Here is a 25,078-nt window from a genome sequence, read left to right as displayed (position 1 = left end):
TCGACACCCACCCCAGCTGATTCAAGCCACCTTCTAGAGGAGGGTTGATGATATCACAGAAGGTTCTGAAGGTAAGCAAGCCGTCCTACCTGCTCGTTATTCTCTAAAATAATCCTCCGGACGCTGCCTTGAGAATAAGGAGACAATTTCAAGGATGGAGACGGGATTTCCTGCAGGGGGAAAAGAGCAAGGAGCAGTAATTACTAAATGCGGAGATACAAGAGGGAATAATTCAAAGGATGGACTCTTGGACAAAATGCACAGCTTTGGGATCGCGTCCCATTGACTTCAACTTACATAAATAAAAGCGATGGGAAATTCAGCTGAAGGCAGAACCACCCCCATATTATTTCCATTGGGGAGGGGGGCCAACACTGAACAGGTTCATGCGTAAAGTCAAGTCCTGATGTGAAACGAGTGTTCATGTGAATCCTCCCCCCTCTGCCCAAGACACTGCAACACCAGAGGCAGTGCATGCAAAGTGCAACCTTGTTTATTTGGCAGTGCGCCAGCCTCCAATGCTCCACCTCTTGTTGGCTTTGAAAAGAAAGTGGGAACCAGAGAGGGGGAGGAAGTGTGGAGGAGAAGAGAAAGCACTGAAGATTAATTCAGGAAGCATCGCTTCCCCCAAGTCCATGCACTGCCTACCTGCAAAAGATTAGCCTGGAAATCCACCCAATTGCTCACCAAGGCTGTCAGGAGCTTACTTCCCACACCCACAATGCACCTGCGGCTTGCTCACTGCTGCACACCCTCTACCCTCAGCCTTGTACCTCACCCCAAAGGGGGTGGGGCAAATCCGCCTCCCCCAGCAACAAGCCTGGGGAAGGGCAACAGTGAAAATTGCATCACGGCGGCTTGGCGGGCACCTCAGCCAGATTAACTACAGTGGGGCAAAAACCCGTGTGCCAAACCTTGCCAGAGGGACGTGTGGCACTGCTACACAGGAGGAGGGCAATGCTTTTTTCTTTTCAAAGGGCTGCTTATCAACACACTGGAGGAGGTTTCCCCCCAGAACACAGAAGCAACCATGCAATGGAAATACATCAACCGATTGTCGCCATTTCTTCTTTAATCTTGTTTCAAATCCTGCATGTAAGCAGGCATGTGCCCACATATGCAGACAAGCGCCCATACGTGCAGAGTTTCTTGGGAGAAGAATGGCAAATGGCTTCCCTTATCTTCCCCATGCAAGTCCCCAGTCTCTTCTGGGCCAGCACCCCAGCAGCACTGGTCAGGCTAGCAATATCATGCACACACAGGACCAAAATTAGTCTTGGGAACAGGGCTGTGGCTCTCTGGGGAGCTATATGTTGGGGGATGAAGGCCGACAGGGAGCTCTGGAATCTCCCAAGCAACACCACTGAATAGAACTCTCTCTTCAAAAGCACTGCACAGACACATCATCACTGGGCTCACCCTTCTTGCACAGTTGCAACATACACTTGCAAAAATCATGTGCTTGCGATAGGTTGATTGCTGGTAAGCTGCTAGGGAGGAGCACCACAACTGCAAGGGCCAGATTTCAGCCATGGACAGGAAGCAACTGGAAGGGCAGAGAGGAAGGTCTCGCGGGCCAGATTTCTGAGATCTAGGAGGGCCCACTGTCAGCTTCGAGTACACAATACTATCAAAACACACCGGTTATTGTAGATTCTCCTGATGGCTGCTCTGTGGAAAGTGATGAAAAGCTATTGACACAACCCGAGAGAAAGAACTGCACACCCAATGCAAGCCACAAGGTCCTGTTGAGGCAGGTTGGCCATTACATGACATTGGGTGGAGTCTATTTTGCCCCCCCGCCCCGCCCCCCCACTTAAAATGTCTTCTTGGCAATTGCTGGGTGGCAGGACTGACAGAACTGGATCGCATCAAAGGCCCCGGCGCATGAGTGGCTCCAGGAACAGCAAGGAAGGTGTTTTTGAGACCTTGCCAGTGGGTAGCTTGAGAACCAAATCCTTCGTATGATCCAGCTTTATGCAGACACCGGCATCCAAGGACTGACCTTATCTGGGGAAAAAAGCTTTTTCTGAAAGCACACTACGTTGCCTGATCTCGGAAGCTAAGCAGGGTCAGGCCTGGTTAGTACTTGGATGGGAGACCGCCTGGGAATACCGGGTGCTGTAGGCTCATACCATAGTCTTTCGAGACTGAAGGTTGCCAACCATTGAGAGCCAATCAAAACCCTGTCCCTTAGTGTGGACAAAAACAGAGGGTACAAACCTAACTCACTGTCACACAGAGTAAAGCATGGGGTGGGGAATCTAGAATGGAACCAGAGCATGGGGAAGGGGGGAGTGAGGTCACACCTTTTTCTTCCATGCTGTTTTCCCCCTGAAAACCCCACACTGAAACTGCTGTGTGCCACCATAGCAAGTACCAGATTTGGGGATCTTTTCAGCCAGACGGCACAGGATTATACACTCTCCCCCACTTCTGCTTCATGGTCCCAATCCAGATCAGAGCACAGTGTGGCTGTCTTGAATTCAGTATAAGCCTCAAAAAAAAGACTTAGAATGAATTTAACAACATGTCTAAGTTGACTCTGAAACAGAGTCCTCATTCAGCCAATTACTGTTTGAAAAGTACACTTTAAAAAAAAAAATATGTGACATTTGTAATAGAAGTTGGAGATTCAAGGGGCCATGATGCAGCCCTCCCTCCCCCATGGGGAGAGGCTCCAGCTCAGTGGTGGAGTGCATTTTTTTTTATTTTTTTTTGCAATCAGGCAGACTTAAGTTCATTGCCTCCTATCTCCAAGGAGGACTGGGAATGACCTCTGGTCTGAAATGTGGAGGCCACCGTCCAGTCAATGTAGACCAACGGTTTTCAACCAGTTGAAAAATCGCTGAAGAACTCTTCTGGTGGAAAATCTCTTCTGGCTGAAGCAGGGCCAGGGGAGGAAGAGGGACAGACAATATTTTACTACAGACAGTTGTCCTAAAAACAGAGCTGGAGAAGCCGGACGAGTCTACCGGAAGTGACATCACAAGAGCTGAAGACCAAAGAAGTTGGCGTGCCATGAGGAAGGAAAAAAAATTGAAAATCACTGGTGTAGACAATACTGCAGTGGACCAAGGATCCTACTGACTCAGGGCCCAATCCTAACCAATTTTCCAGTGCCGGTGCAGCTGTGCCAGTGGGGCATATACAGCCTCCTTTGGTGGGGAGGCAGTCACAGATGCCTCCTCCAGGTACGGGAACATTTATCCCCTTACTTTGGGTCTGCATTGCGGTTGCACCGGTGCTGGAAAGTAGGATAGGATTGGGCCCTCAGTGCCCTGTGCCCCTAAGCACTTTTCAGTCACATATGTTTCAAAAACATGTTTAACTTTCACCTCTCCCTTTTAAATCACTGTGATTTAGAATGCCTTAAGGTTGGTTGGTTGGATCCTACCCCAAACATTTGACATTCAGCCCCGTTGCTGAAATCCATGTCACCCTGAAAAATACCCTTCCCAAAAAACCGAATGACTTTTTTTTTTTAATTCTTCGTCTTGATGCAAAGAACGTTCCTATGTTAGATAACAGCCATCTCAAAACTAGGTCAACAGAGCCCGGAGCAAACACTCAAGTTGGCTCTTCTAACGGATGAGTCCCAACACAATCCCTGTGCAGAAAAATAATCTAACTCAATGCCCGCTATTATGAAGTAGGGAACATCAAAGTGAGGAGCGCTGCCATTGGCACGACTCAGCTTCTACCTCCTCCCTGCTACCCACTCACTCCAGTTCAGATACTCCGCTTGTGTGTGATCCAACGACAGAAAACGGGAGGGTGCTGAGTGAGCATGGAATAAACCACTGGTTCTCAAACTTGTTTGCAGCGGGACCCACTTTTTAGAATGACAGTCAGGACCCACCGGAAGTGAGGTCATTAACTTGGAAGTGATGTCATGGCCAGAAGCAACGTCATCCACGTAGGCTTCAAACCTAAGCCACGATCAGCCAAAGCTCTTATCACACAGTGTGCTCGTACTGCAATTTTGAATGGCTCGGAATTCAAACATACCAGCTCGGAAGTCAAAGCAGGCTTGGATCCTTCTCCAAGCACACAGCCCTTCCCCCTTTCCAGGGTCCCATCTTCCCACCTAATCAGGGCAAAGAACCTTGCCAGGATGCAGCACACGTCCCTCCTGGTTTCACAAGTGCAAAACAGAAAACTTTCCCCTTACCATTCAAGCCTCGTTTTTGTTCTTTTTAGGGCGGGAGGCTGCCTTCTGGAGCAGCTCCATCGGCTCAGGACCATTCTGGTGTCCTCACATTTCCCTTTGCCTGGCCTGACCACTAGCCGAGGCACGTCTGCCTACTTGCGAGTAAACGCGACTGTGAGACTGCTTTGCTTTCCATAAGGCTCCATAGACTGGGAGGGAGGCAGCTGGGAGGGAGGAACCTCCTTCTCCGGTGTTTTTGGGGGCTGCACTCATTGAATGAGGACCATTCTGACGTCCTTGGAGCCTCTCAGCCTGCCTCGACTAAGGCAAGTCTGCCTACTCGTGAGTAAACGGGTGAAACGACTCACTTTCACTTTCCTTAGGGCTCCATGCATTTTTTCCTTCTGGTTTTTTGGCCATAACTTTTGAACAAAAGGAGCAATTTCAATTCTGTTTCTTGCACTGCACTCCGCTGTCCATTCCGCATCCAACGGTGTATGGTATGGCATGGCATGGTAGCTCCTAACCCCGCGATGTTAGCCATCCTCCCCCAGGGTGTGTCACCCCCCAGCATGTCACCTGGTGCGGCCCGCACCCCCCACACACCCCTAGCGATGCCAGTGCATATGACTATCCCCCCCCCCCACAGTCTGAAGTGGTACAGTCTGAAATGCTACAGCCCAGAATTCTACATAGCAATTGGATCTGGAACCTTCAGTCCCAACCAGTGACACGGCAGCCTATGGTGACAGCAAATCCGAAGAGAAGGGGAGAAAAGAGGCTTAGCTCTTCAGCCCAGCGTTCTCTCAAAGGCTGACCACTATTTTCTGATAATAAAACACATTCTCTCTCAAATGCCTAAAAAACAAGGTGTGTACAAAACAAAAGATTAAAAAAAAACTGTGCACACTTTATACTCCGAAGATAACACATCAAGGTGCAAACACATGCTTATGAAAACTTTTCTCAAGGAAAACGGCCTTGAGAAGATCCTCACAAACGTGCCTCGACAATCCCCACAGCCTCGGGGGCCTGAGAAACAGGCAACTCACGCTCCTAAGCTCCCCAGCTTAGGTGGAAGGCGCTGCAAAAATTATTACGCCGGCCTCCGATCAGCCCACAAGTCATATGGGCTGCAGAGAATCAAAGCAGATCTTACGGTGGCATGAAGCCTAAGCTGCAGAGATTTAGAAGGGTGGGTTCCAAATCCAGGAGCAAAGAAGAGACTCCGAAGCGCCACGGCAGGTTTCGCCTAACCGCGACGCTGGCCGGCTTTCAGGCTTGCCTACCAGTTAGGCAGGAGCTTCTACAAAGGATGTCAGAATCCCACGTTCGGTTTGACAGGCGGGTGTCTAAATATGCTCCGTGGTAGACATCTGAACACAAACATGACCTTGGGAGAGTTGGAGCCAAAGAAGGCGCGATGGGGCGGTAGTCAAGTTTGTTTTTCTGCATGACTGCTCCATTGAGTGCCAGCGTCAGGCTGCTGGATGCCCTGGGGCAAAGGCCTGTACTGGGGTCACCGCAGCACCCAGCCCACTCCCTTCTGGTGCACTGGGTACTAGTCCTGGTATTGAAAGGCCCCCAAGGAAACCCAGTGCTACCCCTGGCTCCATTCATGTCTAAACGACCACACAGAGTGCAGGGGTGAGGGGAGCAGAAACTCCCCTGGCCCCCAACTTCCCTTCCTCTGCTCCCATCACATTACACTTTTTGTCCCAGTCCATCTCATATCGAAGTCATGATGTGCTCCCAATCCTTCAATGTTCCAGCTCAGCACTCTCCTCCCTTCCACATTTCCTCTTCCTTCTCCATCCAGAGAGTGGAAGGAGGAGCAGTGGAGGAAAGCAGGCTGACAAAGATGGCCGCCCCCCACCAAATTGCTGCCTGAAGCAAGAGCTTCAGTTGGCCTCATAGATGGCCCGGCCCTGCCCCTTCCCCTCTGAGATGTGAGCAGACCCATGAACAACAAATATTAATTGCAATGCAAGCCACTTTGGGATTCTAAACTGGCTGAAAAGTAAGGTATAGCTAACCAACCCAAAAAATATCACTGCCCCTAGTTACGTTCCTGGACGATCCAAATGGAAAGCTAACCTTTTCGCCATGACCTGCCAGGATTTTCTACTTGGAAGATAGTAAGACCTACCACCAAAACCTTTTTGAAAGGCCATGATCCCTGCTCACTTGCTGAAGTGATGCAATCCAAGCAGGGCTGCACCAACAGCAACTGTTACCCTGCACATGCCTGATCTCGTCTGATCTCGGAAGCTAAGCAGGGTCAGGCCTGGTTAGTACTTGGATGGGAGACTGCCTGGGAATAATGGGTGCTGTAGGCTTATACCATAGTCTTTCGAGACTGAAGGTTGCCAACCAGTGTACCAACCAGGGATGTTTCTGAACACACAGATCTGCTCTAAATGTCAAGCATCGGAAGACCAGCAGAGAACAATGAAAACAGGATGCTGGCATTTCTGTCCTTTAAAACTGTATCACTGTAGTGGGAAGGGCAGCATCTCAGGTTCTTGGCCTTTTGAGGCCTGCATTCCAGCCCTTTCAGGTCCTTCTGTGACTCAGCAGTACAGATTATTAGTAAGAGTAGGTAAGGATCAGCTCACCTGCAGCCATCTCCAGAGATCTCCCCTGGCCCCCACCTTCCTCTGAATTCCAAAGAAACGCACACTGTGGGGGAGACTGAAGGGCCAGTTGATCCTGGGGACCGCTGGGTTGGATGTTAGGCAAAGCAAAGAGAATAGAAGGGAGAAAGAGAGAAGGGGGGAACTAGGCGTGGTTGCAGAGCCCTAAATCTGCAGTTTATCACAATCTTAAGGTGTGGCTTGCAAGAGGTATTAATTGGACTTAATTAGATGAGCCGCCCAAGCGGCTAGATGCTGCTTTCAGGATTGAGCCCTGGGACAAACAAACAAGAACGTCGCCCCATTTTCAGAAAATACAACATCCAGCAGCTATTCAGCTCTGTCTCCAGACTACTGGGACCCTTATGCCGCAAAAACAGCAATCACTCTGCCATCCGGTAAGCATATTTGTTTTTTACAGTTCGAAGCCATCTCTTTGCTTCCATTGTACCACACACAGCCTACTCTTCAATATTTACCCATCTGATTTTTATCTCACCCTTTCTTCCTCCAGGGAGCTCAGGGCAGCACAATGGATCCCACACAACTGTTCCTTCATCTGCACAAGAACCCCCGCGAGGCAGGGCCAGCCCATTCATGAGGTCGACTGAGAAATCTGGCTCAGGCAGCAAACTGGCAGGGGAGCCCACCCTGGTCTGCCCACTCACCTCTACTGTTTCTCACACTCCCTGGACTGGGAAGGGAATGGAGAGAAGGTGTATGTAGGAGAGTGGTTAGCTCGTTCTGTCTAGGCCAGGAGTCTCCAAGCTCCAGCCCATGTGTGACAACGAAAGCCCCTCAAGCACAGCAGTGGCACAGAAGAGTGGCACTCTTCACAACTGATCACTGTCGAAACTCATGCCGGGCAGCCACTTCTGCTGCTGACTGACCCAGAAGGCTCTGTGCACCAATTTCCCAGTGGAAGCCGCTACTGATGAGCTACCAGCGTGCATCTGCAGTCATCAGCTGCCAAGATAACAGGCTGTAGCACAAAAAGGGAAGGTTGTTCCACCACCATGCCATGCCTGAGGGGCTTTCCTTGTGACACCGGATCCAGCCCGCGAGGCTGGAGTTTGGAAGCCCCTGGTCTAGGCTACCACTCTCCTACCCTCCACGCTTCCTTTCAGATCCAGGGAGCTGGAGAAGCAGAGGCGGACACAGCACCAGGTAACAGACATAGCATTTGCCACACTGCCTCAAGCACAAGGAAATCTTGAGCCAGCGCTAATGGGAGCTACGTAGGTAATTGAAGCAAGACCACCAGCAAGTTTCACGGATCACTGATAAGTTGAACCTGTGTCTTAAATCCAATACTCAGCCCACCCACTCCAGTAACCACTCAAGCCACACTGGTTCTCTCACAAATGCTGTGATATTTTTGATATTTCAAAATCTCCTCCCCCAAAATGTGATCAATTGCGCAATCCTATGAATGCCTACTCAGAAATAAGTTCTTCTAAATTCAGTGACGCTCCAAGATAAGTGTGCAGCCAAAATCTAGTGCCCAGATTTGTCGGTGTTTTCTTAAACTGGTACAGATTTGGAGATTTTTGGCTTGCAAAGGGCATTCAGGGAAAGATTGACCCAACACTCCATACACATCCTGGTCTCTGTGGAGACAGACTCCCCCATGGGGCTGTCTTGTACGAATAAAAGACACCTCCAGCTGGGAGGCTGACTCTTTCACACAAAACTGTGCGCTTGGCCCTCAAACAACCACCACGATCAGCACAAACAGGGCTCACTCCCAGGTCGGTGTTTAAGGATTGCAGCTTAAATAGATCTTGGTTGTTTAATGATAGGAGTTGATCAGTTAAATCTGCATAGGGGTAAAGGAGACATTTTGAAGCAGGAAGCTTATTGATGTTGTTTTTTCCAGTGAGGCAAAGACATATTGCAGCAAATTCCCCACTGTCTTAAAAGAGACCTTCCCTCGTTCTTTGAAGATTTTGTAAGTGTTTAAAAAAAACAAACAAACCCTGCTGCCTAAGTAGTAGGGTAAGCCCTATTAAACTGCAATCCTACGCATGTTTAATCAAAGTAAACCCCACTGTGATTAATGGAATTTGCACCCAGGTAATGGCTATAGGTTTGCAGTCACTCAGGATGGGGGCCATTTTATTTATGCTGGGCAAACTGCTTTGTGAACTTCTTTTTTTGTTGAAAAGCAATATATAAATACTTAATAAATTTAGGAAATTTATGTCAGTGGAAAGCACTGACATAAGGGATTAGGATTGCACCCTGAATGGAACAGCTTGCAGTATTTAAGCTTGCAACAGGACCTATCTATTACCATAGCTATGGTGCTCTAGCACAGATTTGGCAACAAGGATGCTTTCTATTTTCCCAGCAGGTTTCTGTGATTTTAGGAACAGCTTTTGCCTGTTGATCTCTGCCTGCCAAGCAGCAGTTAAAGACAAAAGGGATTTGCCAGGAAAAGCATAGAGAAAAGCCAACCCATCTCTAACCTACAACTGTCAGCCTGCCACTTGAATAAGGGTTTGCAGGGAGACTCTTTCAAAACTTTTCCCACAGCCTGTTCCTTGGGTTTGGTTTTGTTGAAACGGTGTTTTATCTTCTCCAGTCACAAATACGACTATAACCGTATCCCAACATTTCATTTTAAGCAAACGTGAGATATCTATAATAAATATTGGAACTGCTTGAGGTCATTTGCAATCAGTTTCCAAACAGCAGTCTGGATTGGGGGGGGAGAGCAGAATCTCTCTTCATGCTTCACCATAATGGGAGTGGAGTTCAGGAATAAAGCATGTTGGTCTCTACTTTAATCCCTGACCGCATCTCCAAGAAGAGCGGCAAAGACCCCTGTTTAAAATCTTGGGGAGCTGCTGCCAACCTGTGTTGACAAGACTGAGCTAGAAGGACTAATGGACTCAATATGAAGCAGCTTCTCATGTTCAAGTTCTAAAACTATTTTGTTTCTGATCTACGTTAATACACCCAATAGTAAAATTAGTCCCACGTGGGCCGTCTCACTCCATCCCACAGCATCAAACCCGAGTTCGGTGCACCCAGCACTGGATTCTACATAACATAAAAAGAGCCCTGCTAGATCAGGCCAAAAGCCCAGCTAGTCCAGCTTCCTGTATCTCACAGTGGTCCACCAGATGCCTCTGGGAACACACAAGACAACAAGAAACCTACATCCTCGTGCCCTCCCTGCCATCTGGCATTCTGACGTAGCCTACTTCTAAAACCAGGAGGCTTCACATACTCATCATGGCTTGTAACCCGTGATGGACTTTCCACCAGAAGCTTGGCCAATCTCTTTTCAAAGGCATCCAGGCCAGATGCCATCTCCACATCCTGTGGCAAGGAGTTGTCACAGACAAATTACATGCTGGGTAAAGATTCTGGATAGTATATTTGTAGAACACATGAGCTTAAAAATATGTTTTTCTTGCATTCGCACCTTGCAAATCCAAGGCACGTTTAATTGATTTCAGTGGGACAGAACATTTGGGCATGATGTTGGTTTATCCTCTTAATCAGAATTCTCAACCACAACCCAGCTTTATGCAAGTGTCAACGGCACTTGCCCACACTGTCACCTTGTTACATTTCACTGTCCCGCCCTCCCTGATTGTTTTCTTCTATTATCCGTTTTAGATTGTAAGTTCCTTGGGAGCAGGGACTCCTAGATAACTCTGTAAAGTACCATGCACACAAAGCATCAGTTGATAGAGTGAGACTGGTGGGGATGCCCCCGTCAGACTGGACACCTGCTTCTGCCCTCCTCTGTCAGTCCTTTTTCTCCCACTTCCTGAATTCAAGAGGAGAATCGAGCAGAAGTCCATCATTTCCCACTCCACACTTCCCCTCCGCTCCTTATTTAGCACATCATCTTAGGTGCAATGAGGTCTTGAGCCACCCCTGCAGGTACACTGATGATGCGCTATTAAAGAATTATACCAGCCCCACTGATGCAGGTCCCAGTAAGTGCACTTTTAGCCGATACCGTGCAGAAAAACCAGCAAATCATCAAGAAAGCTGAATCCACAAAGTCGAAAGGACTTAGAAATTAGTGATAGGAGAGAAGACAGGCAACCACTTCCGCACTCCCCAGAACCCATAATTAAATTAAAGCACACTCATGAACAATGCTGGGTGCAACCGCAAAGCCAGTTAAAATAAATGGAACCGCTTCTGGTGAATCAGAATTTCACACAGATGGCTCTGAAGCAGTACGAGCTCACGCCCTGAACTTGACTCGCGGCACTCTCGCCAAAGAGGCTGGCCACTGTCACGGTACACTGCGAATGCAGCATCATCATCGGTAATCTCCCCAAGCTCAGACAATGATGCTTATAAAACTGGTCTTCTTCCATCTTTTAAATATCAGAACTTAGCCTATCTTGGCACAGGCAGAGAGGAGCTCACCAATATGCCCACATACAGTGAACCTCCTTTCCTGTTGAGTAACTAGAGACACCCTGTCCCCAGATTCCAGAATGAGAATCCCTTCCTTCCAGATTTTGGAGACGGATGGCGGCTTTGCCGTTATCACCTTGGAACTCAGGCACGTATACACTCACCAACATTTCCGAGCATCAAAGTGAGTCAGGGCAACTAGATTCAAGATGACCTTTCCCTGCTCTGCAAAGAGGCCACATTCATCTTCAGTTTTTAGAATGTCAGAAAATGCTCAGCACTGGCATTACAAGCTCCAATGACAAAAGCCAACCAGAAGTATCGATTTGCTATTAACCCATCTCTCCTGAAAGGTTGCAGAGATCAGAATATTACAGAAAGAGGGGTCTTGGGGTTGGGAAAAAAATTATATTTAAACTTAACAGGCACAATCTTGTCCCTCAAAACGGCCACAGTGCCAGAGAGGATTGGAGGATAGCAAATGTCACACCGATCTTTAAAAAGGGAAAGAGGGGGGACCCGGGAAACTATAGGCCGGTCAGCCTAACATCTATACTGGGTAAGATGGTGGAATGCCTCATCAAAGATAGGATCTCAAAACACATAGGTCAATTCTATGCTTGGGATCGTTAGAAAAGGTATTGGGGAAAAAACAGCTAATATTGTGTCCAGTTCTGGTCGCCACATCTCAAAAAGGACATAGTGGAAATGGAAAAGGTGCAAAAGAGAGCAACTAAGATGATTGCTGAGCTGGGGCACCTTCCTTATGAGGAAAGGTTACGGCGTTTGGGCCTCTTCAGCCTAGAAAAGAGGCGCCTGAGGGGGGACATGATTGAGACATACAAAATTACACATGGGAAGGATAAAGTTGATAGAGAGATGCACTTTACACTCTCACATAACACCAGAACCAGGAGACATCCACTAAAATTGAGTGTTGGGAGAGTTAGGACAGACAGAAGAAAATATTTCTTTACTCAGCGTGTGGTTGGTCTGTGGAACTCCTTGCCACAGGATGTGGTGACGGCATCTGGCCTGGATGCCTTTAAAAGGGGATTGGACAAGTTTCTGGAGGAAAAATCCATTACAGGGTACAAGCCATGATGCGTATGTGCAACCTCTTGATTTTAGAAATGGGCTATGTCAGAATGCCAGATGCAAGGGAGGGCACCAGGATGAGGTCTCTTGTATCTGGTGTGCTCCCTGGGGCATTTGGTGGGCTGCTGTGAGATACAGGAAGCTGGACTAGATGGGCCTATGGCCTGATCCAGTGGGGCTGTTCTTATGTTCTTAACTACAATTCCCAGGAAGCCTTGCAGGTCTTCTTGTTATCTGGTGTGCTCCCTGGGGCATTTGGTGGGCCGCTGTGAGATACAGGAAGCTGGACTAGATGGGCCTATGGCCTGATCCAGTGGGGCCTTTCTTATGTTCTTAATTGTTGAATGTTTAAACAGCTGGGTAATCAATGCCTGGGGTTTCTCTGGAGAGGTCACACAACAAAGCAGGTGCTTGAGAGGTTTGTGCCCAGAACTCTGCACTGCCACACTACCTTTTAAAGCAGGGGTCTCTAAACGTTTCGGTGGAAGGGCCACATCAAATATCTGGCACAGTTTCAAGGGCTTGAAAAAAAAATTAAATATAAAATTTAAATAAATACATTAGAGATGGAACTTATAAGAATGAATGGTCTTGCAGTAGTTCAAGGCATATAAAAGCCCTTGCACAAAGCAAGGCCAGCCTTTCCTTCACTGACACTGCTGCATCACAGATGTGAAACAGCAAGTAGTGGAGGGAGCCCTCATCCCACAGCTCAGGCGAGAGATCGAACAGTTGTCCTCATGCTGAGAGCACTTGCGTCGGGCCAGCACGGGCTCTAGCAAGTCTCTGCAGGGCCAGAGGCTCATTGGAGACTGGGGGCTCCCTGAGGGCCTGATTGGGAGCCCCCGAGGGCTGCAAGTGGCCCCTGGGCCAGGGTTTGGGCACCCCTTTTCTATCCAATGGCTCAGCAAGAAAAGAACTCCCACAAGCAGTGTTAATGTACACCGACCCTGCCTTATAGAGACATAGGAACCTCCTAATTTCCATGCCGCAAGCTCTGGGGGAGATTGTGAAATGAGGATAGCCTGTGGTCTGACTATTATGTTTTTCAAATGTCAGGGTCTCACAGACCACCTGTGGTCCATGGGCCACAGGTTGGGAACCAGTAGTTTAAACCGTTTGTATAGTCTTTATTGTTTTATCTGTGGTGTTATAAAATGTTGCAAGTAGCATTGTGCATTTGCTTTGGCAGGGGAAAGGCCGAGTATATATATATATATATATATATATATTTTCAAAAAATAAAGAAGTAGGTAGACAGGGATGAACCTGGGGTAAAAACACATGCTCAGACTGCCTTTTCGCCCAGCTGATTCTTGGCTGCAGTCCCATCTGCAAACCACTGTATGCAAACCAGTCTGTTGAGTTCCGGTCTTATCCTGTTGACCGGAAGCTGTCGCCCAGCTGATTCTTGGCTGCAGTCCCATCTGCAAACCACTGTATGCAAACCAGTCTGTTGAGTTCCGGTCTCGTTGCACATGCATCGCAGCGATTTCCCGAGCGTTGGCCCAGTGTCGCTTTGTGCTGGGGAATGTTTTCATTTAGGGCAAAGTCTTGCCAACAAAGCAGCTTGCTTAAGAGATCCCTAACAGATCTGTAATGAAGTATAGTAGTAATGACTCATGTTTTGCAGAGAACCTGTTAGACCGGCTTGGTTTATGGAGACTTCCAGGGTGCATTGCTATTCTGTGTGCAGTTCTTACTCCATAGAATCAACCCCTCTGGATTGTATTGTTTCTCGGCTGGCCTTTGCCTCTTGGATAAAAATTTGGCCTGTGGTTTTTGTTTTTTTTCTCTCCTTATACAGTATTTCTGCATTCAAAAGAGCTAGAGACTTGCCACGTTTAATTTTTTCAACTCACATTTCAGGGATGGGGTCTATAACAACTCTTAGGGATCCATTCGTCCACAGCCCTCCCTGTGACTATGACCTTGGTTGTACCCTAGGACTCCAAAATGTGTCTGGTGTGCTTCCCACTTCTCCCTACAGGCTTCTACACTGTAGCAATACCATATAAATCAAGTTATCAAGTGATGTCAGGTTGTCCCATATCGGTGGTGTGGGCTCCCCAGGGAATGTGACTGTCGGTGATCACATAAGTTTACAGTACTTAACATGTAGGATGCCTTAAATCCCATTCAGGTGAAGGGTCTCAGCTGATTGTGTTAATCCTGACAGTGAAGCAGGTACGGTTTTTGCCTCCAGCTGATCTGGAAGTAGCCTAGGACAACCGGAACCCATTCACTCAGGCCAGAGGTGTCATTTCATATAGTGGACTGAATAGCAATCGTGGTGCCTGCTGAGGGCAGAAGGTGATGACATTAAGCTAGAAGTGGCATCATTAAGCAGGTGATGGCCAGAAATAAGCACTTGGTTTTCACTTAAAAACTCATTAGCTGCAAATGACAGAAGAGAAAATGTGCAAAACTTGTTCATAATTTCAAGATATGAGAGAGCACAATTATCCTACTGGGAGAGCCCAATTATAACGGGGGCTGGATAAATTGCTTCTGGGGGCCACACCTGGCCCAGGGGCCTTATGTTTGACATCCCTGTCTTAGGCTGTGTACATCTAAAACCAGGAGTTAGAGTATTTCACTTGCAGGGTGAGCCTGTCTTTCCTGCACCTTTGCCCTGTAATTCACTCTCTCTCGCTCGCTCTCTCTCTCTCTCTCTCGCGCGCTCTCTCTCTATTCTAAGGCTGATTTAATCAACAGTCAACCCCCCCCCCATTTAAAGTCTTGCTTGTACCTTTATGCATTTACAAGTTCATTCATTATTTATTTTTATTTTTCTCTTTTTAACACACATTTTTTTTAATGTTGCAAAACCTGCCCAGGGAGGAGTGGATGTATGATGACCCGTGTATCAATCAGCGCTGCGTGCAATCAGCTTCCTCTGCGGACGGACAGAACTAGTTTGCCCGTGATCATATATAGATGTTTGTACAAAACATCTATATGTTTTCTATAACTTTATATCATCAATATGTAAAGGTAGACACGACACTGTACGAGGTATTCCTGGCTCAGTATATTGTCTGTTGACCCTTTAAAACAGGGGTCTCCAAACATCGGCCCTGGGGCCAGATGCGGCCCGGAGCAAGCCTCTATCCAGCCCGCAGCCAGCCTGTGATCCTCTAAGAGCCTCTGGCCCAGTTGACCAAACACAACCAGAATTGTGCTTGTGGGGTGGGGGAATGGGGGTCCATTTAAGTGTGCCTTATTTCTTGGGCTGTGTTGGTGCTTGGAGAAATCCTGGACATTTGAGCCCATCATTCATTCATTCATTCATTCATTCATCTACGTTCCATCTCTAATGTATTTATTTAAATTTTATATTTAATTTTTTACATTCAAATTTTAAATGTAAATTAATTCTTTTTTTCCCCAGCCTCCGACACAGTGTCAGAGAGATGATGTGGCCCTCCTGCCAAAATGTTTGGACACCCCTGGGATAGAACAAAGTCTTCAACAGGTGAGCAGGTTGGATGCTTGTTGCATCGAACAAGCAGGATGGATGTCGGCCTTGTGCATGTTGTGACCATCTGCCCATCACCATTTAAGGTTCAGGCCTGCACAATTAGAACAGCAGACTGGGGGCCCAATCTCAATCCCAGTTTTCCAGTGATGGTGCAGTTGTGCCAATGGGGTGTGCACTGCATCCTGTGGTGGAGGGGCAGTGACTGGGACCTTCTTAAAAGTATGAGAACATTTGTTCCCTTACCACAGGGCTGCATTGTTGCCACACCGGAGCTGGAAAGTTGTATAGGACTGGGCCCTAAGAATCCTAGATGTGGTAAATCTAGCTGGAGATCCTAGCTGTGGAGGGATTGATTTTGGCCAAAAAAAATCTCCCTCCATCTTTCAAAACTGAGCACACGCTGTCACCATGCCTCTCTCTACCCCACCTTACATTCCAATTGGCCTGGAAGGATAGGAGGAGCAGAATGACATAGCAGTAGCACATGCTAATTAGCTAGCACCTGGCAGGACAGGAGGAACCGTGGTCACTTATTTGCCCACTTTTTCTGCCCACTGAAGGTGGATTCCATGTTGCAGGTTGGAGGTTACAAAGAACATCAGAAAGAGCCCTGGCTGGATCAGGCCAAGAACCCATCTAGTCCAGCTTCATGTATCTCACCGTGGTCCACCAGAACATCTCAAACCCATCAAGTTTGAGCTAAATTCAAGCTCTTAACAACAATGGAGTAGAATCTTATTTGTACAGTTTCCTTATAATGACACAAGCACCGGGATTACTTTTTATAAAAATAATAAAAGTTAAGAGAGAATCTGAAAAAACCCCGAGCCCTTCCCTCCACCAACAACTGCTATTCGATTCCTACTTGGGGGCTTTCTTGAAGACCTCCATCTCCCATTCTTCCCATCTCCCATTCTTCCATGCTGTCATCAGGGCTTCTCCCTTTCTTCTGATACAAACACTGTTTTGCTTGCATTTCATCCCACTTGCTTGATTGTTATGAGTTCATGCAACTAACCCATACAGAGCACGCAAGGAACCCTTTCAACTTGTTCCAGGCAACAACAAAACTGCTTGGGCAGGAAATCTGAGAGCCAGAACAAGCCTTCACTTTATGGCCTAGGAGTTTAGTCACTTGCAATTTGCTTAGACTGGGGGGCAAAAAATTAAAAGGTTCAGGGAACAGAGCTGTTTGCCCATAGGAAGTCTCAGTCAGGTCCTCGCCCTTTCTGTGTCAGTTACCTTGTTGGAAATAGGAAGCTCTATCTCTAAGTACGCATTAAGAACTGATTACTATGTTCATTCCCTACCAAATGTTACTTGAATAAGATGGAAAAGACTGTATGTTCTGTGTTTTTGGAGGGGGAACCCGTGTCAACTGCATAGAAAGACAAATTGCAAATCAAAATATTCGCATGGTGTTGCAATCAGACAGCCAGCAAAGCCACAAGAAAACAGCAAAATCACGTGGTAAAAGGTAAGGTTTCTTCTGGTCTTAACTTTCGCTAGATTCCTTGGCACACCATTTCCCAATGCTGCGTTCGACACAAGAACAGCTGGAGATAAGGTTGGACTTGACCTGGGAAGATCCAAGTTCCCACTCATCCAAGGTGTAGCTTTCAGCCTAATTCTACCTCCCAGAATTGCCTTAAGGCGGGAGTGAGATTGCCACACGTGTACATAAGAACATAAGAACAGCCACGCTGGAACAGGCCATAGGCCCATCTAGTCCAGCTTCCTGTATCTCACAGCTGCCCACCAAATGCCCCAGGGAGCACAACAGACAACAAGAGACCTGCCCTCTAATTCCCTGACTGTGGAGTTTTTTTAGTAGCCTTTGGTGAAGGACCGTGTCAAACACCTTCTGAAAATCCAGATATATAATGTCCACAGGTTCTCCCACATCCACATGCCTGTTGACCTTTTCAAAGAACCATCCAGAACTCCTTGGTGAGAGGGCAGGGTATAAACTTGAGAGACAGAACAAACAGAACCAATCCCACTAAACCCCACATTTGTAAGATAAACCATTGTTTCAGTCAGAACTCATGGGAAATTTTCCAAAACAAGTGCCATCAAAATGGGTGACTGCGGTTTGATCGCACATGAAAGGAAGCTGTGCAAGCGCATTAATGTACTCTGATCTGCCCTCATTTTATGAGGTTTGCACAGCAGAACCGCCCAAGAGACTGCCTGCTCCATCAAAATATTATCTTATCAACAGATCAACAGCACCCAGCACACCATTTTCCCCTCAATTGCTTGGCTGAAGATCTTTTCATGCAAACATGCTCTCCCAAGTCCTGCGGAACTCTCGTACCGGTGAACCGAGTCATATCAGACACAAATGTGCAGCCTTCTCGTCTCCCCCTCACCCAGCCCCAAGTTTCCACAACAAAGCTGGGTCCTTGGGGGATGGTTCACACACGAAAACCAGGAAACAAAACAGGTTGGAAGTGGACTGCATCCCCTCCTATTATATGACCTCCGTGCAACTGATTTTAATTTAAAATAGCTTCCTACAAAAACATTCCAATAGTAACTTGATGGGTGATTTATAGTGGAGCAGATTGCCACTCGCATTTAGTGCTCAGAAGTCCAAGGGATCTAGTATGCACAATGCCACCTCCTCCCAAACATATAAATCATATGTTCAAAAGGGGACAATCCCCAGTAACTCAAAGAAAATCCACCACTGATAAAAGAGCCACAACAAATGGGTAAAATATAACAAATGCTAAAAAAACTGGAGTAAAACAGAGTCGTTATTTGATGGGGGAGGGGTCATCAAAAGCACTTTTGAGCCTGAGCTTATGCATTCACAAATGCTATCAATATTCCAAAACAACAACAATATTAACAATAAAACAACGTGCAGTTAAAGAAAATATACATTTCCTTTCATATTAATTATATACTTTATGAACGTTTATAGGATAATATAATGTGCATATGTTCAGTTTCAAAACTGAAGGTATGTATTGCATTCAATTTAGAAACATGGGAAATTTCAATGTCACTTGGGAATGCCAGAATGCTGCAATGTTTACAACGAACACACCCTCATCTCAAGACACTACAGCTCAGCAAAAGCACTACAGCTCCTCTTTGAAACCTACAATTCCAGAGAAATGGAGAAAAAGAACTAAAAAGAGCTGAAAAATCACCTAACACTTTTAATAACTAGGATTTTGTGTATGCTTTTTAAGGTAGACTCCAATCACATGCCTGATCTCGTCTGATCTTGGAAGCTAAGCAGGGTCAAGCCTGGTTAGTACTTGGATGGGAGACCGCCTGGGAATACCGGGTGCTATAGGCTTATATAGCCTATGGGCCGGATCCCAAAGGATCTCCTCTATGGAGAACTCGTGCAAGGAAAGCGCCCTACAGGTAGACCACAGCTGCAATACAAGGACATCTGCAAGAGGGATCTGAAGGCCTTAGGAGTGGACCTCAACAGGTGGGAAACCCTGGCCTCTGAACGGCCCGCTTGGAGGCAGGCTGTGCAGCATGGCCTTTCCCAGTTTGAAGAGACACTTGGCCAACAGTCTGAGGCAAAGAGGCAAAGAAGGAAGGCCCATAGCCAGGGAGACAGACCAGGGACACACTACACTTGTTCCCAGTGTGGAAGGGATTGTCACTCCCGAATCGGCCTTTTCAGCCACACTAGACGCTGTTCCAGAACCACCATCCAGAGCGCAATACCATAGTCTTTCGAGACTGAAGGTTGCCAACAAAGGCTTATACCATAGTCTTTCGAAACTGAAGGTTGCCAACAAAGGCTTATACCATAGTCTTTCGAAACTGAAGGCTGCCAACCATCTCCCTATACTGAACACTATCTCCAGATCTTGTCTGATCTCGGAAGCTAAGCAGGGTCAGGCCTGGTTAGTACTTGGATGGGAGACCGCCTGGGAATACCGGGTGCTGCAGGCTTCTACCATAGTCTTTCGAGACTGAAGGTTGCCAACCAATCACTTAAGCACATATAAATTTCAGGTAGGACAACCTCCATGCCTCTTTACAACCCTTAGAAAGTATCAGAAGTGTGCATTTCAGCTCTTGGAGACACTGCTGAACTAACCACACGCTCATTAAGAGTTGAGGAGGCAGTCATGGTGTACTGGGAATCCAGGCAGCAGGCCCTGGGGCAATGTTTTGACTTGCTGCTGTGCAGCGCTATGCTTGCAACACATGTGCAAAGAGTCCCATAATTCTCAGGAGGGGCAGAATGTTCTTTAGGCCTACAAGTGTGAGATCTGACCAAAAGCCAGGTGGCAGAGAGCCAGAGCACAACCAGCAATGGGAAGCCAGGAGTCAACCATCTCCCATCCAGGGTCCAAAGCAGAGGTTCTCAAACTTTTTAGCATCGGGACCCACATTTTAGGGTGACAGTCTGTTGGGGCCCACTGGAAGTGATGTCATTAACCTAGAAGTGAGATCATGGCCGGAAATGACAACATCAAGCAGGAACATTTTTAACACCCATGTATGACAGAATCAAATCAAGTATGTAAGTTAAAAATTTACAGTAAGAATAAGTTTTAAAATATATTTAAAATAAAGAACACGCCTAACCTTCCCAAGCAGTTGCTGGTCTGTTTAAACAATATTCCCCAAACATCCCAAAGGCTGGAATCCTATCCACGTTTACCCAGGAGCAAGTCCCATTGACCAACATTGTTAAAAGCATATACATAGTAGCCTGTTCAAAGTAGAGGTCTGTCACGTTTCCCTTAATGCAGTCACATCCCTTGGCAGCATCAGAACAAAATACACACTGAAATGAATAGGGACCTTAACCCACCTAGTGGGTCTCAATCCACAGTTTGAGAAACACCGGGCTAAAGAGTAAGGCGGGCAAGTCAAGGAGAGCACACCAAAAACCAAGATAGAAGGGGAGGCAAGTAGAAGGCGGGATAACGTTTCTTCTTAACCACAGTTCTGCAGGCTCAATGTGAGAACAAGAACCATTGAGACACAAGCCTATGCATGTCTACTCAGAAGTAAGTCCTATTGCGTTTAGTGGGACTTACTCCTGGAAAAGTGTGGTTTAGGATTGCAGCCCAATTCTACGCACCTCTACTCAGCAGTAAATTCTAGTGTGTTCAATGGAACTTACTGCCAGCCAGGATTGCAGCCTTACAGTCCAATCTTATGCATGTCTACCCAGAAGTAAGTCCTATTGCGTTCAATGGGACTTACTCCCAAGAAAGTGTGGCTAGGATTGCAGCCTTAAAGTGCTCAGGACCCCAAGAATAGCATCTTAGCCACACTTACCAGGGAGCAAGCCCCATGGACTAGAATGGGACTTACTTCTGAGTAGACATACCTAGGACTGGGCTCTTAGGCTGCAATTCTAGCCACACTTACCCGGGAGTAAGCCCCATTGACTGCAGTGGGACTTGCTTCTGAGTAGACATGCCTAGGAACGGGTTTTTAGGCTGCAATTCTAAGTACACTTACCCGGGAGTAGCCCCACTGACTGCAGTGAGACTTACCTCTGAGTAGACGTGACTAGGAATGGGTTCTTAGGTTGCAATTCTAGCCACACTTATTGCAGTTCTAGCCACACTAACTCGGAAGTAAGCCCCACTGACTGCAATGGGACTTACCTCCGAGGAGACGTGGCTAGGCTTGGGCTCCCCCCCCCCCCGGTGCCTGTTACCTGCAGGGCGGGCTCGCTGCTCCAGATGACCTGCTGGTACCCCGGGGTGGCGTCGAAGGGCGAGGGCGCCCGCGGGGAGCAGCCGTTGGGGGTGTCCAGGAGCGGCCCCCGCTTGCCCCCGGGGCTGCTGTAGGTGCGGACGCGCTCGTAGACCACGCTGCCCCCGCCGTTGCCGCAGCCGTCCTGGCAGGGCACCGGGTCCGGGCACTGGAGGGGCAGGGGCAGGGGCTTGGGGCGGCCGGGGCGCCCGCAGGGGATCGGGGCCGGGATGGGGCAGCTCTGGGGCGGCGGGGGCAGGACGGAGGGGGGGCAGGGCTCGGGGCAGGGGCGGGGCAGGGTGGAGGGGGGCAGGATGGAGGGCTCGCGGAAGGGCCGGGAGAGCGGGGGGCACTGCGCGGGCAGCGGCCGGGGCGGCGCGGGGGGGCCGCAGGGCTGGCAGGGCGGGGGGGCGTAGGAGGGCACGGGCTGGTAGCTGGGCACGGGCGGAGGGGGCGCGTAGCAGGGCATGGGCGGGGGCGCGTAGCAGGGCACCTGCTGCGCCCGGCCGCCCAGGGAGGGGGGCAGCGACGTGGGCTGCACCTGCTGCTGGACGCCGAACATGCTGCGCTGGCTGGGCTGGAGCTGCACCGTCGGGGAGGCTGCCGGGCTGGCACTGGCCGGGCGGCGCGCGGGGCGCGGGCTTGGTACTCCCTCGGCCCGCCCTGCCCGCCGGGACACGCCCGCCGCCGCCGCTGCCCAGCCGCCCGCGCTCCGCTCACCTGCCGCCGGCCCCGCCCCACTGGGAGGGAAGGGACCAGGCGTGCCTACTCGGAAGTCAGTCCCATCACCGTCAACAGGGCGTACTCCCAGGGAAGTGTGGCTAGGATTGCAAACGCAGAGCCCAAGCCCAGGCAGGTCTACTCGGAAGTAAGTCCCATTACAGCCAATAGGGCTTACTCCCAGGTAAGAGTGGATAGGATGGCAGCCTCAGAGTCCAATCCTATGCATTTGTGTACTCAGAAGTAAGTCCGATTTGAATCAGTTGGGCTTACTTCCACATCAGTGTGGATAGCATTGCAGCCCCAGAGCCCAATCCTAGGCATGTCTACTCAGAAGTAAGTCCCTTTATACTCAATGGGAATTACTCCCAGGTAACTGTGGATAGCATTGCAGCCTCAGAGCCCAATCCTATGCATGTGTCTACTCAGAAGTTAAGTCAATAGGGTTTACTTCCAGGCAAGTGTGGATAGCATTGCAGCCTTTAAGCCCAATCCTATACTAAACAGCCACCGGGTAGATGGGACTCGTCAGCCTGGGAAGGCAGCTCATCTGAGAGAAGGAAAACTCTGATCCCAAACCTCCACTGCCTTGTGGCTACATCCAGTCATGGAAAAGGCTTCAGGAGTCAACCTGGAGGCAAAATCCAGAGCCGGAGTCCCTGAGGCAGTTCATGGCTGAACACAGTCACGTTCTGGCAACTCCTGCGACGCCGCTGGAACCAACCGTATTGGCCTCTGCCTTTCCATTGGACCATTTCAGCAACGTGGAGAGGGGGGATTTGCTGCATGGGTAACAGCCTATCCTCCATATCTACTTTACCCAGGCTTTGCGCACTGGAGAGGACACTCTGTTCCAGAATCACCATTCAGAGCGCAATACCATGGTCTTCCGAGACTGAAGGATGCCAACAACTATGCATGCATCTACTCAGACATAAGTCCCATTATAGTCAATATGGCAGCCTCACTTCCACACTGGAGACCCTTAAAAGGAGTCCCATGTTTCCAAAGCAAGTCAGAACAGTGTTAAGGGAAGCTGCCTGTCCATCATCATGTATTTTTACCTTAGGCTTTCAAACCTTTGTAGGCCACCTTGGTGGGGCTATTCCAAAAAAGGGGGTGGAAAAATAACTTTTAAAAAGTGCTTATAGTTCTGTGTGCATTAACTCTGTAGTTAAGCGAACATGTATGTCTCTCCCAGCTATGTGCATTTACTTACACCAGTGATTCTTTTTAGTACCTGGACCCACTTTTTAGAATGAGGATTTGTTGGAACCCACTGGAAGTGATGTCATTAACCTTGAAGTGATGTCATGGCCAGAAGTGACATCATCAAGCAAGAACATATTTAACTTTTTACATTTTTAACCCTTTATGACAAAATCAATTCTAATTAAATAAGTAATAAGTAAATAAATAAATTTAAGCTTAAAAATTTATTTAAAATAAAGAATGCCTCCCATCTAATCCTCTCAAGCAGTTGCTGATCTGTTTTTTAAAAATTCCCCAAACATCCCAAAGGCTGTAATCATAGCCACACTTACCCGGGAATAAGCCCCATGGACTATCATTGTTAAAAGCATATCCACAGTAGCCTGTTAAAAGTACAGATCTGTAACATTTCCCCAAATGCAGTCGCTTACTATGGTAGCACCAAGTCTAATAAATTAAAAATAAAATGCACATTGATATGAATGAGGACCACCTGAAATTTGCTCGTGACCTACCTACTGGGTCAAACCCACAGTTTGAGAAAGGCTGACTTACAGTATGTTGTGAGAGAAGAGAGTTTACCTGCTGGGGTGGAGGACCTGAGATAATAGGAGGTGCATTCCTCCAGGATGAACCTGCACAGAGAGAGTCATTTTCATTGAATGCAGGGCTAGTCCAGGAATCAGGAATTCCTAAAGAGAAGGATCACTCCAGGAGTATCTCTGAAACCAGCGATGGCTGGCCTTCTCAGGCCTTCAGAATGCATGCTCAGATATTGCATCAACACTTCCTCAAATGTGACGCTAACACTGCAGTTCTATTGCCTGTCTACTCAGAAGCAAGGCCCATTATATTCCCTAGGCCAGGGGTGTCAAACTCATTTCATACGGAGGGCCACATAGCATACATGATGCCTGCCGAGGGCTGGAAGTGATGTCATTAGGCAAGAAGTGATGTCATTAAACAGGTCATAACCAAAAATAAACACTTTTTTTCTCACTTAGGAACTCATTAGCTGCAAATGACAAAAGAGAAAATATGTGAATCTTGATCATATTTCAAGATATGGGAGAGCCCAATTTTAATGTGGGCTGCCCTTTCAGCAGTAACACCTCAACACTACTCAGCAGCTGAAAGCCTGAGGGCCCTATAAAAAGCTTCCGCAGGTCGCATCCGGCCCCCGGGCCTTATGTTTGACACCCCTGCCCTAGGCAGAAGTGGGAGAAAATGGTGATAATAAAATAAAAACACATAACACCACTTTCTGCGCTTCTCATTTTAGTTAAACAAACAAGAACAAAAACAAAACCCCCAAATCTGCAGAAAAACAAAACTGTTATATTTGTGTTTTTTTTAATTTATGGGGGTGTGCATGGGTAAAGACTGTGACTGCATCTGCTGACACTATACCACCTTTATCACCTACCTAGTAAAGCAATTATAATTTATAATTATAATGTAAATTTTGAATAAAAACACACAGCACTGCTTTCTGCACTTCTGACTTTTGGAAAACACTGAAATCCACGAAAAAATAAAACTGTTTTCTCCTACCTCTATCAATAGGATTTACTCAGAGGAAAGTGAGTATAAAATTGCAGCCTGAGAAAGCTTAAATTCTGACCTGTGTGATGTAAAGTTAAATGTATGCCATTCTGCTTATTTTTTATGTTA

General features: G+C 47.8%; 1 protein-coding gene and 1 pseudogene across 1 annotated transcript in view; one reads left to right on the top strand and one right to left on the bottom strand.

Moving 5' to 3' along the window:
• Nucleotides 1–22,034, bottom strand: part of POF1B (POF1B actin binding protein) — a 41,810-nt gene extending 19,776 nt beyond the window's left edge. The window contains exons 1-3 of the mRNA XM_066640192.1: nt 21,444–22,034; nt 21,394–21,408; nt 90–170 (exon numbers count right to left, since the gene is read on the bottom strand). Of these exons, the coding sequence (XP_066496289.1) occupies nt 90–170; nt 21,394–21,408; nt 21,444–22,034 (687 nt within the window). The remainder of the gene's footprint in view (nt 1–89; nt 171–21,393; nt 21,409–21,443) is intronic.
• LOC136663343 (5S ribosomal RNA) lies at nt 6,373–6,492 on the top strand (annotated as a pseudogene).
• Nucleotides 22,035–25,078: the final 3,044 nt, after the last annotated feature.

This window comes from Tiliqua scincoides, chromosome 12 (assembly GCF_035046505.1).
Source record: "Tiliqua scincoides isolate rTilSci1 chromosome 12, rTilSci1.hap2, whole genome shotgun sequence".
In the NCBI taxonomy this organism is placed as follows: Eukaryota; Metazoa; Chordata; class Lepidosauria; order Squamata; family Scincidae; genus Tiliqua; species Tiliqua scincoides.
This window is presented reverse-complemented; position numbering and strand designations above follow the sequence as displayed.